General features: G+C 40.9%; 2 protein-coding genes across 4 annotated transcripts; one reads left to right on the top strand and one right to left on the bottom strand.

Moving 5' to 3' along the window:
- Positions 1 to 362: 362 nt before the first annotated feature.
- On the top strand, positions 363 to 5495 carry prpf31 (PRP31 pre-mRNA processing factor 31 homolog (yeast)). Its single transcript, XM_026316788.2, has 14 exons — positions 363 to 512; positions 1040 to 1255; positions 1349 to 1409; positions 1567 to 1650; positions 1740 to 1837; positions 2680 to 2786; positions 2962 to 3131; positions 3294 to 3451; positions 3550 to 3639; positions 3831 to 3958; positions 4193 to 4265; positions 4821 to 4949; positions 5039 to 5137; positions 5237 to 5495. The coding sequence occupies exons 2-14, from the start codon at positions 1040 to 1042 to the stop codon at positions 5348 to 5350; spliced, it is 1527 nt and encodes a 508-aa protein (XP_026172573.1). The 5' UTR covers positions 363 to 512; the 3' UTR covers positions 5351 to 5495.
- Positions 5496 to 6670: 1175 nt separating this feature from the next.
- cnot3a (CCR4-NOT transcription complex, subunit 3a) lies at positions 6671 to 16042 on the bottom strand. 3 transcript variants are annotated; one of them, XM_026316785.2, is made up of 18 exons: positions 15889 to 16042; positions 15184 to 15254; positions 14962 to 15029; positions 14800 to 14874; positions 14587 to 14676; positions 14359 to 14487; positions 14046 to 14141; positions 13681 to 13900; positions 13435 to 13568; positions 13157 to 13213; positions 11939 to 12863; positions 11714 to 11819; positions 11460 to 11601; positions 9672 to 9780; positions 8977 to 9175; positions 7955 to 8087; positions 7730 to 7855; positions 6671 to 7524 (listed from the first exon to the last, which is right to left on the bottom strand). In XM_026316785.2, the coding sequence occupies exons 2-18, from the start codon at positions 15206 to 15208 to the stop codon at positions 7426 to 7428; spliced, it is 2733 nt and encodes a 910-aa protein (XP_026172570.1). In that variant the 5' UTR covers positions 15209 to 15254; positions 15889 to 16042; the 3' UTR covers positions 6671 to 7425. The 3 variants fall into 3 exon arrangements, with proteins under 3 accessions (XP_026172570.1, XP_026172571.1, XP_026172572.1); XM_026316786.2 differs by having other exon boundaries at positions 9681 to 9780; XM_026316787.2 differs by lacking the exon at positions 13157 to 13213.
- Between the last annotated feature and the right edge of the window lie 166 nt (positions 16043 to 16208).

Here is a 16208-nt window from a genome sequence, read left to right as displayed (position 1 = left end):
ATAATGTATAAACAAGGGGAAATAAAAACTACAAAATCTGAACATCTTATGGAAATGTTTCATGACAATAAGTCTTACTGGTTTATATAGCGCTGTAGCTATAACCAATGGACAACCAAGGGATAACCAAGGGATCTATGTTCCCTGTTCGCCTAGGTACATTATGTTCAGTCCAAATCAAAAATCAACTTATTTTTTCCCTTAAAATACAAAAACAAAGAATAATAATAAGAAATAATAATATGGATGAATAATAAAATGTTTTTTAAAGACGGCTTTTTGCTTATTACCTCCATAAAGGACCTTCTTTCTGCGCCTTATATGGACTCCATTTCCCAGAAAGCTTTGCTGAGCGTTTTACGTATTTAGTCTGCGATCCAACAGCAGAACACAGGCTGACGAGGAAAACATCACCTGGAGACCTGTTTAAACTTCTTACGGAAGGAAGTTTAAGACCTCGGAATACATTTTTCCTTTTATTTCTTTATCTTGCAGGAGTTTGAACTCTCGAGGTAAATGAATGTGACTTAAAAACGTTTAGTAACATGACCTGGCTGCGTCTACCAAACGTTTGCTAACACTAGCTAGCTAGCTAACCTACAGCATGTATTGACGTTAGAGCCGCTGTATTTGGTTGAAGATTTCTCTGAAGTGCATGTTTGATTTGCGCCTTTTATTTTTTGATACTGCTCGAGAAATGTACATGACAAACAACATGAAGACAACTGACACAATGTGTGGTTAAGGCTGTAACTGTAGCAGGTTATGGCCTTAATTATAAGCAGTACGAACAAAAAAAAGAATACAGAATGACTGAAATGGGTGTTTAATTTGAAAGATTTTAGGGGATTAAAGAGGTAAACATTTCCAGTATATCACAAAACTATTTAGGAGTTAGAAAAAAAATAATCACTAATTTCAGTCACTAATCACAGTAACGCTCAAGACTGCTGGAGGATTCACTGTGGGAAATGATCTGAGAGTTTTAGTTTGCTAAGCCTGTTACCTGTGTCGTCACACATCCTGTTATAAATTGCAGATGTCTCTGGCGGATGAGCTACTGGCTGACCTGGAGGAGGCTGGAGATGAGGGAGAAGACGGGCTGTACCCAGAAGGAGAGGAGGGGGACAGCGATGGAGAGCCAGCCCAGGGAATGACTGAGGGAGTTCTGGAAGCCATCCCAGAGGAGATGGAGGTGGACTACAGTAAAACTGAGAGCGTTACATCTATTGCAAAGCTCCGCAACAGCAAACAAGTAAAGTATATCATATTAGCGTTGCACAATTTGATATTTGCAATAATATGCCTGTCCTGTTAATCCTTGTATAACCCAAATGTGTGTTTACAGTTTGCGGAGATAATGGACAAAATTTCAGGATATATTGGAAAACAGCGCAAGAACTCAGACGGTGCGTGTAACCCAGTTGGGATCCTCTTCAGTAGCTGTGTATCATTGTGTATTAATGTTTTACAATTTGTATTATGTGTTAGACGTGTCCCATAACATTTAATTCAAGATGACAGGATTCTGAATTAACTTGGTGTAATTCTGTTGTATTTTTTTAGTCTCGGGCCCAGTGGAAGCAGACCCAGAATACAGACTGATCGTAGCAGCCAATAATCTCACAGTAGAGATCGACAACGAGCTCAGTGAGTTGACTGTTCCTGCTTGGCAACGCAGTCAGAGAGTGCAGGATTTAGTTCTGTTGTAACCCGAGTTGTTTCTGTCTTGTTTTCAGATATAATTCATAAGTTTACCAGGGACAAATACTCCAAAAGGTTTCCAGAGCTTGAGTCTCTGGTACCAGATGCTCTAGATTACATCCGTACAGTCAAGGTGAGAGAAATTATTCTAATTTTATATCAAATAAAATGGGGGGCAGTCGTGTCGGACTTGTAACCTGAAAATTGCAGGTTCGAGTCTCAAGTCCGGCAGGAATTGTTGGTGGCACAGAGTGAATAGCCAGTGCCCTGTCCACCCTCAATACCACCAACTGAGGTGAGACCCTTGAGCAAGGCACCGGACCCACAACTGCTCCCCGGGCGCCGCAGCATTGGCTGCCCACTGCCCCTGGTGTGTTTGCACGGTGTGAGTGTGTGTTCACTGCTATGTGTGTGCACTTGGGTGGGTTAAATGCAGAGCACAAATTCCAAGTATGGGTCACCGTACTTGGCCATGTAAAGTCACTTTCACTTTCAAAACCACATTTTATGTTGATAATATAAATAGTTTACTTAACAGTTAATAGTTTGCTCCACTGTTTTGTCCTTTGTTTGTTTTTTTTTAATTCAACTAACACATTTTTGTTAATTATCTATGTTTATCAACACATCTGCAAAAGGCCCAACTTCAGTATGTGGATCCAAAGTAAAACCATGAGAAAACTTGTGATTTTGAACAAAATGTAATTAGAATTTCACTGATTTGCAAAGTGCGAATGTGTGATATAAAGAACAGTGTTTCAAGACAACAGTGTTTCTCACACACAGTATATTGGTCATCATCTGTTTTTGTTAAGTGCTGACTGCAGCACAATACCTCAACATATAAAATATAACAACTTTGCTTAATCCATCTTCTTTTCTAATTCAGTAGAACAGCTTGAAACTTTCGTCCCTGTTACTTCCTGACCTGGGGTTTGAACAGCATCTTTCCTTTATTTTGTGATTCTAACTAAGGAACTGGGAAACAATTTGGAGAAATCTAAGAACAACGAAACTCTGCAGCAGATCCTCACCAACGCCACCATTATGGTTGTCAGCGTCACAGCCTCAACCACACAGGGGTGAGTGCATACACCTGTGGGTTTTTTTTTTTTGACTTATTGCTCCCACCCACAGGGCTGTATCCTCGCTGTCACATCTGAAGACAACCGTCTTTATTGACATGCATTGATATCAATATGCAAATTTCCTTCTCTGTTCACTGAGAGTTGATTTTGTCTATTTTCATGGTTTTAGGTCACTACTAACTGAGGATGAACTGAAGCAGCTAGAGGAGGCGTGTGACATGGCCCTGGAGCTGAACCAGTCTAAACACAGGATATATGAATATGTAGAGTCCAGAATGTCATTCATTGCCCCAAATCTGTCCATCATTGTCGGTGCATCAACAGCTGCAAAGATCATGGGTGAGAGATGAACAAAGATTTATCATTCAATGCCTTTAGAGCAGCACTACATAATGAAAGTTACAGATGTAGATGATTTTTGCAGTCTTGTTCGACATCACTCTCAACTGTGTGTTTTTATTTCCATGCTCTCTTCCTTTCTCTTTTCTCTTCTCTCTGCAGGTATTGCTGGTGGCCTCACTAATCTCTCAAAGATGCCAGCCTGCAATCTGATGCTGCTGGGAGCTCAGAGGAGGACCCTGTCTGGCTTCAGTAGCACCTCACTGCTGCCCCACACTGGCTTCATCTACCACTGTGACGTTGTGCAGTCACTGCCACCTGTCAGTAAATACATGTACATAAACATGAGTGAGCAGTATTCAGCCCTGCATTGCAGTGTTTCTGTTAGCTAACAGCTGTGTGCCATTTTTGTCTTCAGGACCTCAGGAGGAAAGCAGCTCGTCTGGTGGCTGCAAAATGCACCCTGGCTGCTCGAGTGGACAGTTTTCATGAGAGCTCAGATGGGAAGGTGAGAAGTAGGGCTGCAACAACTAATCAATATTATTAATGAAATTTGATTAAAATAGTTGGCAACAAATGTATTTATTGATTATTAGTTTTAGTGACGTAGCCGTTTGCAGAAGCACACGGTGTCAAGATGAGCAGCTGCAGTGATGAAAATGGCAGAAGTGGAGAAGAGTGACTCACGTTTTTTTGCAGGTTGGCTACGATCTAAAAGAAGAGATAGAGAGGAAGTTTGATAAATGGCAGGAACCTCCACCAGTGAAACAGGTCAAACCACTTCCAGCACCGTTGGACGGACAGAGGAAGAAGAGAGGAGGAAGAAGGTAAAGAACCTGCTGGATACTTAAGAAAGCTGAGACTGAACTAACCAACATTTATTTCCCAAACAAAATTAAATAAAACATAGTGTAACAGCAGCAAAACAAAACAGAGAAGGATGTTGGACGATAACACAGAGCTTACATAACTTTCATTGCCAGTTTTAGAACACCATCGACTATACATAAATTTAACACATACGGGATAACCAAGTCCACTGCTTTCATCTCTCCCTGAAGGTATCGAAAAATGAAGGAGCGTCTCGGCCTGACTGAGATTAGAAAACACGCCAACAGGATGACTTTTGCAGAGGTCAGTGGCTATTTTGGTTTATTTAAGTGTCATTTAGTTTCAGCATTTTTACTGCTGACAGACGATAACCCATATTAGCCCTGTATAAAATTTTGGAGATTTTTTTTTTTTAATTGCCTTAAAGACAAAAACTAAATGTTCAAAAGTAGTAAAAAATGCAGATACTGATCACATTGGCTATCCTTCCTTACAGATCATCACAGTATATTCACACAAATTCTCATATTCATGAGGTTAGTGTTAACTAATAGCAGCTTCATAATCTCTGGATTCATTGATTTGCAAAAGCAAAACAGCTGCTGGCTCGATACAGATTGACAGACACAGACAGTTTGCATACATTTTTCAGTCAGGAGTCAGAATTGTAATTTAAAATTGTTTATGCTCAAGAGAATTAAGGAATATGAAGTTGAATATTTTCAGCTTTTTGTCCTCAAAACTCAATTTCTGAGCTTGTGAATTTCAGTTTTTCTCACAAAAATGTTGAACACTGAAGGAAATATTCACTATGTTTATGCCGAGCATAGTATAAACATGCTTGATGCGGTTTTGCAGATTGAAGACGATGCGTATCAGGAGGATCTGGGCTTCAGTCTTGGTCAGCTGGGGAAGAGCGGCAGCGGACGTGTCAGGCAGGCTCAGGTCAATGAAGCCACCAAGGCCAGAATCTCCAAATCCCTTCAGGTAAACGCATGCATGATAAATTTTCAGCCCCAACAGTGACACATTGATTTCTCAATTTCTAAATTCTAAAAAATGTTGTTGAACAACAGAGGACTTTGCAAAAGCAAAGCATGACGTACGGAGGAAAATCAACAGTCAGAGATCGCTCCTCAGGAACCAGCTCCAGCGTAGCGTTCACTCCTCTACAGGTAAAAACAAGTAAACATCTTTTATTGAAGACCTCCTGAGCACTGCTCAGAGCACTGCTCAGCTATCGTAGCTAACAACTGTCCGGCTTTCATCTGCAGGGGCTGGAGATCGTGAACCCACAGGCTGCAGAGAAGAAGGTGGCTGAAGCCAACCAGAAGTATTTCTCTAATATGGCAGAGTTCCTCAAAGTCAAGAAAGAAGCTAAGATGTGAACACACACACACACACACGGCATCATCCTGCACATGGACAGTTGAAGTCAACACTGCAAATTTATCTGACATTGGACTTCATCCTGTATTTTTGTTTTTGCATTTTAAATTTTTTTCCTTTATAATAAAATATGTAAACATTTCACCATTCAGTCTTTTTTTTTTAAAGACATTTTGCGTTTTAGTCACTGAACTCTCTATTTTCCACAACATATTGAACACATAAAATTAGAAGTCATTAGCTTGACATTGGTCATACCTTTGGCGGCCTCGCTGCACTGAACTCTAGGAATACATCCACACCTCCATTTAATCCAGGTGTCAGCTTTTTAAATTTCCAGAACAGCTTAGAGCCAAGCTGATCTAAAATTAATCAGGTAAATCCATATTTTGTTTGAATCACATGATTTTACACCACACGCTGTCGTAATGTCTTAAAAGTATTTATTGAAATTGTACAATCCTGTTATAACCCCATTTTTTGACATCTCCCATGCAGAACTGTGATGAGAAAAAATTGTAAATACATCTTGAAATTCACATTTTAGCAATTTCTTAACTGACCTTTCCTTAGTGAAAACCTAAAAGCCCAAAAAAATAGAATCTATAAAAGGCAAATCTCTCATAGTTTTGCTGTATTTTCCTTTTTTCACATCATCCCCCCTTCCCTTCCCCAAAAAAGCCTGAAAACTAATCACACAACATAAAATTTCAACTGCTGTACAGATCTGAAGTTTTCATGGTTGCTTGAACGGAAAAATCTGATTTGGTTTAACACTCCCCCTATTCAAACTGCCAAAGTGAGATCTGTCTCACCCCGTCCCAAAACCAGAAAAAGTCGTATTGTTCTTCAGGGTAGCACATGAACAACCACGAGACATATTCTGTTCCCCCACAGATTAAATCTACCACCAGAATTTTAGGATTTCTATGGTTTTACTCTACATGTAAACAAGTTTGTCAGTGCACATTCACTGTATAGGGTTCTCCCTTAAAATATCAGGTGGCAAATTGAACAGTGGAGTTTAGGATGAAGTAATATCAACATCAAAGCTAAAATGGGAAGTTGACTCAAACCAAACAAGATTTGTTCATCTAAAACTGTGTATTTTGAGTAATTAGGAGGTGGTTTGGGTAAAGGTACATTCACTATGCTCAGTGTGGCCTTTTACTTTTAGAATGATGAGAAATCCTTAGTAGATTAAGAATCAAACATTAAGTAGATCAATGTCTCTAACCCTATTTTTAAGATTCATTTTTACAAGTTTATTAATTTGTCACAAACATGAATGTGCCATAATAATGAACTTCTTTGACAGGTTAACTTAAAAACATTTTATTTGTAAAGAGAGGGAGTCAGAGACCAGTTCAATTGCATAGCAATTTAATCCATGTCCAATAAGGACTCTTTCCCTGTCACAGGGAGAGGCCCTGTGGTCACTGTCAGTCAGCGTTTTAATTGACCAAGACAATATCAATAAAACTATTGATAACCGCTCACTATCTCTAATAGTGACCATATTCAACAGGCATCGTAAGGTCTTAAAAGAAGCCGTTCCTACTCACCATGACTAAATGTCCACTGTACGTCCCCATTCTAAACCAACAAATTACAGTAAATACAAGATGGGCAGTTTACTTAACCATCGAATTCAAGGTTTGTTTCGTGTCAAGTCAAAGGCTTCCAGGCTCATGTTGGGTAGGTGGTACAGAGAATCTTGAAACGGAAAAAGAAAACAAAAACATGAGAAACATGCATGGGGTAGGCTTTCCTAATGCCACATACTGAGTGTGCACACAGACAGGCACAAACACACATCTCTAACAAGAACCCTCGCAACTTGTGCACAACGATGCATTTCATCAGGCCCATAGGGCATTTTTGTCAAACACAGAGTGCTACACGAGGATTGAGGGCTTTGCGTTGAGATGCAGCCTATACAGACACCAGTCTCCAATTCAGGAGAGGGTTTCTACTACACATCACAATCTCTATCCACAGTTTGGAGTTCAGTCTCGGAATGTCAACAGCAGCACGTTTTTGTCTCTCTGTCCTTTCATGTCCCCTCCATCCGTCACTGCAGGTCTCGGTCTTCGAGGTACCTGTACTCGAAGGTGAATCCCTCCTTCTTCCTCTGGCCCCATTTCTCATAGTCAAAGTAAATGTAAGTGCCCTGGAGGAAGAGAGGAGTGGAAAGAACAATCATTAATAAAGCATCATGCATATCATGCTCTGGGTGTATGTTCACTGCTGTATATATGCAATTTCCCCATTGTGGGACTAATAAGGGTAAATAATAACTTAACATAACTTAAAACTGAAACAATAAAATTCAACTCATGCTAGTTTGTGTCGGGGAGAAATGAACTGAGATGTACCTGCTCAAACTCGTCAGTGATAGTCTTGGGCTCTTCATGCCTCTGAAACCACATCATGTACTTGGTGTGAAACCTCCATGACTGTTTCTTCAGGGCCTTGGCAGACAGATACTGAGCCTTGGTACCCTTTGAGGGGGACGTCAAAGAAACAACTGGTTACAAACAAAACAGACTGCAGTGTTAAGGCAATGTAATGTAAGATAAACAGAAAGGGTGCATGGTTACCTCCAGGTAGTAGAAGATGAAAAACAGAGTTTCTGTGGAGAGTCTCTGGTAGAACTCTATGGAGTCAGAGTGGTGCGGAGGGATTTGATGATGGAAGGGCAAGGTGGGACATGGGTTCCTCATCAGGTATTGCCTTCAGGACAAAAGCACAGTTACAAATCAGTAATACAGACAACTGATTAAAGCTTCCTCTGGTGTGTAAATCTGAAATACTTTTAGTGGTGCAGTCATCCAGTACCTTTCAGTCAAAACAATTAGATCCCTACATGAATCCATATCATGATTTAAATACTGACTGTTTTTGGGGGGTTTAGGAATTACTTCTTTGAATGACAGATACTGAGGCACTATTTAGTATTTTAGTTACTGTTAAATACCATAAATATACCAAAATCAATAATGTGCTAGTCTCATATTTCCTGTCTCGCCCAACCCATTCTATAATGGGTAGAAGTCACAAAAACATACTGTGTGTTTAAAAAAAGAAAAGGCTACATTAGCTCCTAAAACAGCTGGACACTGTCTATTCAAACATGTGTAAAGACTATTATGATTACATTATTTTCAGCTGTGGATTTAGTGTTCTAGTGAGTATTTATGGCAGCAGGCATGTGTGTATATAGCATTGACCCAAATTAAACACTTACAATTAAACACAATAAAGGAACACGTCACCCAGTGTAAAGGTGTGGCCAGTTAATGTGTTTTAAATAGTCTTTGGAAAACAATGGAGCTCTCTAGCAGAAAGGAATTACTTGTTTTGTTTTTTGTAGTGTCTTGTGATGATTGTATTGTGATTTGGCGCTGTACAAATAAAGCTGAATTGAATGACCCCAAACAAGCTCAGACTGCACAAGACTGATTGGTTTTGATCTTTTTACAAGATAATATCAGACATCGTTTAAAATAAGCTCATTGTCAATTTATAATCACCAACGGATTAGGTGAACTGTGAAACACTTTGTTTTTGTATTTGGCATATAAGTGGCATAATCAGTGGCTCTAAGAACTGTGATGTCTACCTGATCCTCTCAGAGTCAGAGGGGTGTGGCATGTGTGTCCATGCGGACTCCTGCATGGCCTGCTGGTAGAGCTGGTCTTTGGGGAGAGGGGTGGGGCCCAGCGGACAGACTCCGAGCGAGGGGGGGATGCTGACCTCCGATACAGACGGCTGAGGGGCAGCAGGTGTGCCAGTTGCTGCAGACGAACTGGAGAAGATATCTGCAGGATGAAGAAAAAGAAGGGCTGCATGAGTTACACAAATCTTGAGTTTCTGTTCAATCTCTTTAAGAACCACCTCACCTTCATTTTTGATGGTTTGTTTAAATAACTAATAAGTCTAATAAGTCTAGTCTATAAATCAAAAACAATAATAGAGCCTGGTATTTGCAAAGTTCTAACCAGCTGATGTTTAGTGTGTTTTCACAAGTGACAAACATTTACTTAATGATTGGAAGTAATCTTCTCTTGGAAGTAATTTTCTGTTTGTGGTATAACTAAATAATTTCAGCATCATAGTGTGTTTTTCTACTTACTATGAGCTGTTTGTAACATTTGCAATTTCAGTGTCATCTACTGCTACAGTTGTTACAATCTGCTTTGGAGTAAATGCATTTTCTTCTTCCTTCTCAGTAGACTGGTAAGAGTACAGGCGAGAGGAGATTTAGTGTTAAAGCTGATAACTCTTCAGAAAATCAATAGAGAAAAAATGTCTGACCATTCCGACCTCTGTCTGAAAGGTGCAGGTTGGGAATTTCTCCGTCTAGGCCTGATCCCAGCGCTGCTCTCTCTGCCATCGCCTTCAAAGAACTGAGAGGCTCAGGAGCCTGAGGAGGGAATGGGATGGAGGCAACATGAGAACAAGGTGGCTGATTAAATAGAAGATGAAAATACAGAGTTACAGAAATTTAAGCACAATGTATGGCAGTATTATGAAAACAAACACTGGTGCAGGAAAATGAATTATGAAGCTACAGTTACAAGCTGCTATATTGACCTGTAACAGACAAACAAATCAGGACCCGTATTCACAAAGCTTCCTAAGCCTAAAAGTTGCTCCTAGTGATGAAAATCTAAGAAAATTCATAGAATTATGACGTTTTCTTAGAAGTTCCCCTTCAATTTAGAACAAAATCTTAGTAAAGATAAAAATGATTCACATCTTAGCCCTAAAAACAGCTCCTAAGGTAAAAATTGTTAAGAGTAGAGAGAAGGACCTTTCAGAGTTTCTTTAGCAGAGGACAAAATGGTGGAAAGACGAAATATTCTCCAAACACTGGACACATTTTTAACATTTGGCTGTTTTAATTAACTTTAAGATATTTAGTCTAAATGGACTGGTGACCTGTCCAGGGTGTACCCCTGCCTTCCACCCGAAAGAGAGCTGGGATAGGCTCCAGCAGATCCCTGTGACCCTGGTTAAGGAATAAGCAGGTATAGATAATGAATGGATGGCTATTTAGTCTAAGAGAAAATTTGCATAAAGTAGCCTGTATTCATGTATTCATGAATACAAACATTTTATGATTTCACTGTCCATTCTATTATCATTTATTCTATTTTCACAAAGAGCGCATTTTAAGACCTTTACAGAAAGTTTTGCTGCATCATCCCTAGCAACGGGGGTCAACCACACCTCCTCACTAAGATAAAGGTTTTTGTACTTTCCTTACTCAGAGTTGCTCTGAGAAGTTTCCTAAATCACTTTTAGTCCAGGATTCCCAGCTAGGACTTTTTAGGCTAACATAGGAGCTCTATGAGAGGATTCTAAGAAGCTTTGTGAATACGGCCCCAGATTTATTTATGCACCCAGAGCCAATGACCTGCACTAGTGTAATGTGTTCAAAGAAAGAGACAACATTCATTTAACTAAGCTTTGCTTGTGAGCATGCTTGCAGACTAAGCGCAACTTTAGATGTATTCATTGTCCATTGTCTTTTTCATAATGTTTGCAGTGACAAGAATAAGAAGCTGGTATATTCTGTAGTATGTCTTTAAAAATATATTTGCATCCAATTTCTATTTAAATGCACTGCTGAGAAAGTGTATGTTTGTTTGGTGTGAATTTGGGCTACAACAGAGCTTTGTGTGGAATATTTCAACAGCGCTGTTTGCTCCTGTGCATATTATTGTCTGCATTAATGTGCCAAACAACAGTGTACCTTTGCCAGCATAACCATGTGGAAATTCAAAAATAATCAAGTTGCTTGGTTAATTATTTGACCTCTGCAATTCCTGGGAATTATTTAATTGAGGAAATAAGGGGGGCTGATTTTTAGTTTGATGGATTAAAATAACAATGTTAACGTTTTGTTTCAGCTGACAAAACTCTTCATGCAGTAATCTACAGAGGCTGCTGATACACTGTACTATTATCTGGCTGGTTCTTACTGGAAATTCTTGCTACTCAATTATACTATTAAGTGCCCATCACTAAAACCTATGGCAAGGGCTCTATGTCAGTGAACATGTCCCACCAAACTCAGCCCCTACTGGCTTGGCTCACCTTGAGGCCCTCAGAGGCCTGGGTGTAGGAGTGGGGCCCATTGAGAAGACTCCCTCCTCCGGGTGTGCTGTCTGAGAATGAGGGGGACGGAGAGCTGGGAGGCAGGGTGATGGAGCTGATTAAACTGGGACCGTTGTCCATCCTGTAGCAGATAGAGCAGGAACAACAGGGTGACAAAATAATAATAATAACGATCAGGAAAAGAACAAAAAACATGAAGAGGACTCAGAAAAAGCAGGCAACAAAAAACTTACGGCTGACTGGTTGAAGAACTGAGAGATGAGGGTTGGCTGCTTTGTGACTGGCTTGGTGTGCTTGGAGCTGATTCTGTGGAGCTCTCTGCCACTACAGCACTGTAACCTGTGAGGGAAAGGGATGGAAAAAGATTTATTTATTTTTTTTATACACAGAACCCCTTTCCACCCATTCTGAAACTGACAAAAAAGCAAACAGTGTCATGAGGAGGGAAGTTCACATACTTGTGCTTCCATTTTGCTTCAGTCCACTGGATGGTCTAGCAGGAGCAGCATTCACCCCTACTCCTCCAACCACACCAACATCCCTTCCACTGCCTCCTATCATGCCAACTACACCAGGGGTAGAGCTGACAGAACTGGTAGGTACCTGAGAGGGACCAGAGGCTACACTTTGTCCAGGAGTCAGACCCAAAATACTCCCACTCAGAGAGCTGTGAGCTGGGCTAGAACCAAGCAAACTGAGCCCTGTCCCTGCCCCGTTGGTGGTGACTCCACTAGAACCAGAGGTGGGTATGGAACTGCTGCTCTCCACTGAAACGCTGGACTGGGTGGCACTGCTCAAACCCAAGCCTCCTGATGCTGCTGCCTGAGCGTAAGGGGCAGGTGTGGAGCCCGAAAGGAGCCCTGCCATTGTGTTCAGAGGAGTAGGGTGGCCGCCAAGGCCCAAACCAGGTATTTGGTTGGCACTGCTGGTCCCCGTCATGCCACTTTTGCTCAATCCCAGCCCCAGTCCAAGTCCCAAACTGGATACTGGGGTTGGGCCAGGTGTGGGCTGAGATTGAGAGTTGGGAGCTGACAAACTGGGTGTGCTGGGTGTAAGGATAGAGGGGGCAGTGGAGGCTGGAAGTAGGGGGTTGCTGGGTGGGCTGGGGGTGTTGTTTGAGGGGGCAGAGGGTTTTATCTGAGATGGCTGCTGCTGTTGCTGCTGTGGTTGATTTGATGTCTGAGGTTGTTGCTGCTGTTGTGCAGGTTGATGCTGATGTTGCTGCACCGCACTGCTGAAGCTTAGACTGCTGCTCGTGGCAGCTGCAGGAATCCCTCCCACAACACTTGCCATGGACACAAGGGAGGAGGATGAGGAGGACCCAGAGGTGGTGGAGGACGAGAAAGAAGACAGCAAAGATGGGGTGCCGTTCTTCACGGGTGACTGAAAAGACAGAGCACCAGAGAAAACCATGTAGGTAAAACTGTCCAGATGTCACATACAGCTGTACAAAGTGGAGAGATGTTTACTATAAATTATGGAGGCCCATATATGCAGGTGATTGTACAAGCTAAATCAGAATTCTCCAACCATGGTCCCACAGAAACAAAAATTGTTTCATTTCAGTGCCTGAGAGGCCAAAACCCTTCAGACACTGTGACTCTCCAGGACCAAGGGTGAAGATAGCTACACTAAACTGTTCACCTACTGACACAGCACAGATGAGAACTTCTCACCTGACTAACTTCACTGTCTGTCGACCGTCCCCTTTTCTTATCGTCCTCTGAGTTCTCCTATAGGAGGAGATACCTTGATATGACAATCCACTTTTGAAATGTTGATTCAGCAAACTAGCCAGTAGACTATAACACAGTGGGGCTGGTAGAAGGGTTAACTAAATGCAAACTTTAAGAGAGGATTATCTGCAAAATTGTGTCAGAATACACCTTTTCTTCCCAGCATCCCTTTCACACCCTAAACCAACATTTAGAATCATATCAAGACAGGAACTTACTGCAGTGCAAGTGGCCGGGGATGGAGGGATGGGTGAGGAGGAGGTGGTGGAAGTGGGAGTTGAGCTGGAGTGAAGATACATCTCATCTTCCACATTGCCTTGACCTGATGGAGAAGTTGCAACTAATGCTGCAGCTGCAAGACAGACAGGGGAGAAAGTGCCAGATGATGTCAATATAACCTCTCAGGTGTCTACTTTTTATAGGAGTAAAGGCATCATCCCATTACATCACAATGCTCTACTCACGGATGTCTTCCAGGTCTAAGTCATCATAGAGGAATTCATTTTCCTCAAAGTCTGGGTCTTGAGAGGAATCAATGTAGTATTCAACATCATCCTTGATCTTCTGTATTGCATCCACTGGCACGGAGTCATTGTCCAGCATTCGTAAAATGGTCTCCAACATGCGAATATGATATCTATGCCTCTCAATCAACCTCTTGAGCTCCTCAATACGATCCTGCTTCTACATAAGACAGAAGACAAGCATGTGGTTTATGATAAAAGTTTTAGCTAAACTTTTACCAGACTACAACACAGTGATTGGAATTAGAGCATAGCATTTTTCTGTAGAAATAAATCATTTAAAAGAATGAGACAGGAGGACTTACCTCTTTATCACCCTTCTTTTTTCTTGTCTGAACTGAAAGATTTTCAACCTCACTTTCAAACTGATCCACCTGCATATTTAGAGTATCTATCGTATTCTGTGGACAAGAGGTGAAAAAAAGTGTTAGTCGATTTAATCAATTTTTTTTCCTAAAACTAACCTTTTATTTAACTGTCTTGTTAATTTTTTTTTTTTTTTTACCAAATCCTTCACAAAATGTTTTGTTGTCATGTTTTTTTTTTTCCACCTTTGCTGCAAAATAGAAAAGGCTATAATGAGAACTAAGAAAAAAACAGGTATAATGGATGTATTACTGTTAACCACTGTCCGGTTTCTTCCTTTTCCCTCTGAGCTGGATCCACTTTCTGAGCAAGTCCCAAGCCTTCTTTAGAGTACGCTTTTGTTTTTGTTTCCCGTTCCACCACTTTAAACCGCTCCATTTGCTAAGGAAAGAAAAGTTCAGTAAGCCTTGTTTTGTGACCATGTCCAGTACCACTTACTTAAAGAAAAAAAAAAAAAAAGGAGATAACGAAGAGCCTTACCGTCTCTATAAGTTTGCGGTTTTCGACTAGCTGCCTTTTGTCTTTGATCTCATTTGAGGCCACCCATGTTTTTATTTGATCTCTTAATCGCTGGCAGGAAGAGAAGCAGTGAAAATATTAAAACATATATAAACATACATATATACATATATATTATATACAAACTATAGGTCAAGAATGCAGACAAAATGTGTGCTTGTTAACATTTCTTACTTGTAGTTTTTTAATCTCTTTCTTGAGGTCAGCCTCATACTTTTCCTTCTGGTTGGCATTCGCTGCATTGTGGAGCTAAAATGGAGACAATTAATTGAGTTTTATCACATCAGTTTTTGCAACAGGGTACCAAAATGAATGCTAGACACAAAGATCTCTCACCTTTTGCCAGATATCTTCAAACTGTTCTACACCTTCAGCTACTTTTTTCAAACATCTATCAATCTCACCTGTACAGATAAAAGATGTGGGCCAAAATTATAACATGAATCCCAAATGTGTTGAAGTGTAAATAGTGTATCTTTGCGTGCCTGCTGCCAGCCTGGACAATGTGATAGATTGTGTGCAACATAACTGATGACAGCTTCATGAACATCTTCTTACCTTGAAGTTTTCTCTTGTCAGCCATGTCTCTGACTACGACAATGTCCACATTCCGTCTGCCACAGCGTTAGCTATGTGAATAAAACAAAATCAACACACACACAACACACATTTCAAATAATACAGAAAACCCATCAACAGAGGCATCATCAACACATCGCCTACCAGAAAGTGCAACTGGCGTTACATCCACAGGACTAGCCAGTTAGCATTATCTCTTCTGAATTTAAAGACACTTTCAATTACAACTGTTCTGTTGACGTTTGCATATCGTTAAAGCTGCGTGGACGTAGATTATCTGTCCCAACATGACTGACATGCTTGTCAGCTAAAATTAGCCACCTAGCCAACTAACGTTATTACTAGCCAGTTGCTTAGCTCGTCCACCTCGCTCGGTTACTAACTGGCCCATTTCAAAACACGTACCACGAAACAAGTTGGTGGTTGGGTTTCATATTCATGCATCGTTATTCTGGGGTCCAATATAGCTTTTGTATTGTGGTTTTGCATTGTGTAAGGCACAATATATCAGAATCCGTTCTAAACGTTAACCTGCTAACGTTAGCTAATATAGCTAACTGCCTGGCTAGCTAATGCATAAAATGCTAGCTACCTAGCAGCTTAGCTAGCCAGCTAGCCAAATTTAGGAAAAAGGGAAACTGGGTCACCCGAGAAGCTAGATTTATATTTGTTTACGACATTTACCTAGGATATAGGTTTTCGTTTGTCTTTTTTCAAATACAGCCAGAACTTATTCCAGAAAGTCTTCGTTACTTCCAAATTGTGTTTTCTTTTCGACAAGCTCGCTCACTATAATGTAGCTGAAGATGGACGGTAGCTAAAATCCCACCTTCGCGTTTAAAGCCCGCCCTAAATCTAATCCACGAGATCTGATTGGACGGAACTCACGCCTGTCAGTGACACATATCCGCTGGAATGAGGGCCATTCAGTCTCAGCAGACATGAATTGTGATGGACCAGACCTGCGTTTGATGCAGCTCTTCAGATGTTTCTACGTCTTTTAT

Source organism: Mastacembelus armatus, chromosome 16 (assembly GCF_900324485.2).
Source record: "Mastacembelus armatus chromosome 16, fMasArm1.2, whole genome shotgun sequence".
Classification (NCBI taxonomy): domain Eukaryota; kingdom Metazoa; phylum Chordata; class Actinopteri; order Synbranchiformes; family Mastacembelidae; genus Mastacembelus; species Mastacembelus armatus.
Note: the sequence above shows the minus strand (reverse complement) of the source record. Positions and strands in the feature narration are given on the sequence as shown.

Bases quoted from the DNA above. Each gene is read 5' to 3' on its own strand.
- cnot3a (XM_026316785.2), bottom strand. From the start codon at position 15,208: ATGGCTGACAAGAGAAAACTTCAAG. The intron at 13,901-14,045 runs GTAAGTCCTCCT...TGTCTTATGTAG, and splicing joins AAAAGAAGGGTGATAAAGAG to AAGCAGGATCGTATTGAGGA. The intron at 9,176-9,671 runs GTCAGACATTTT...TTCATCCTGCAG, and splicing joins TTCAGACAGAGGTCGGAATG to ATATCTTCTCCAGTTCGTCT.
- prpf31 (XM_026316788.2), top strand. From the start codon at position 1,040: ATGTCTCTGGCGGATGAGCTACTGGCTGACCTGGAGGAGGCTGGAGAT. The intron at 2,787-2,961 runs GTGAGTGCATAC...TCATGGTTTTAG, and splicing joins ACAGCCTCAACCACACAGGG to GTCACTACTAACTGAGGATG. The intron at 3,640-3,830 runs GTGAGAAGTAGG...GTTTTTTTGCAG, and splicing joins ATGAGAGCTCAGATGGGAAG to GTTGGCTACGATCTAAAAGA.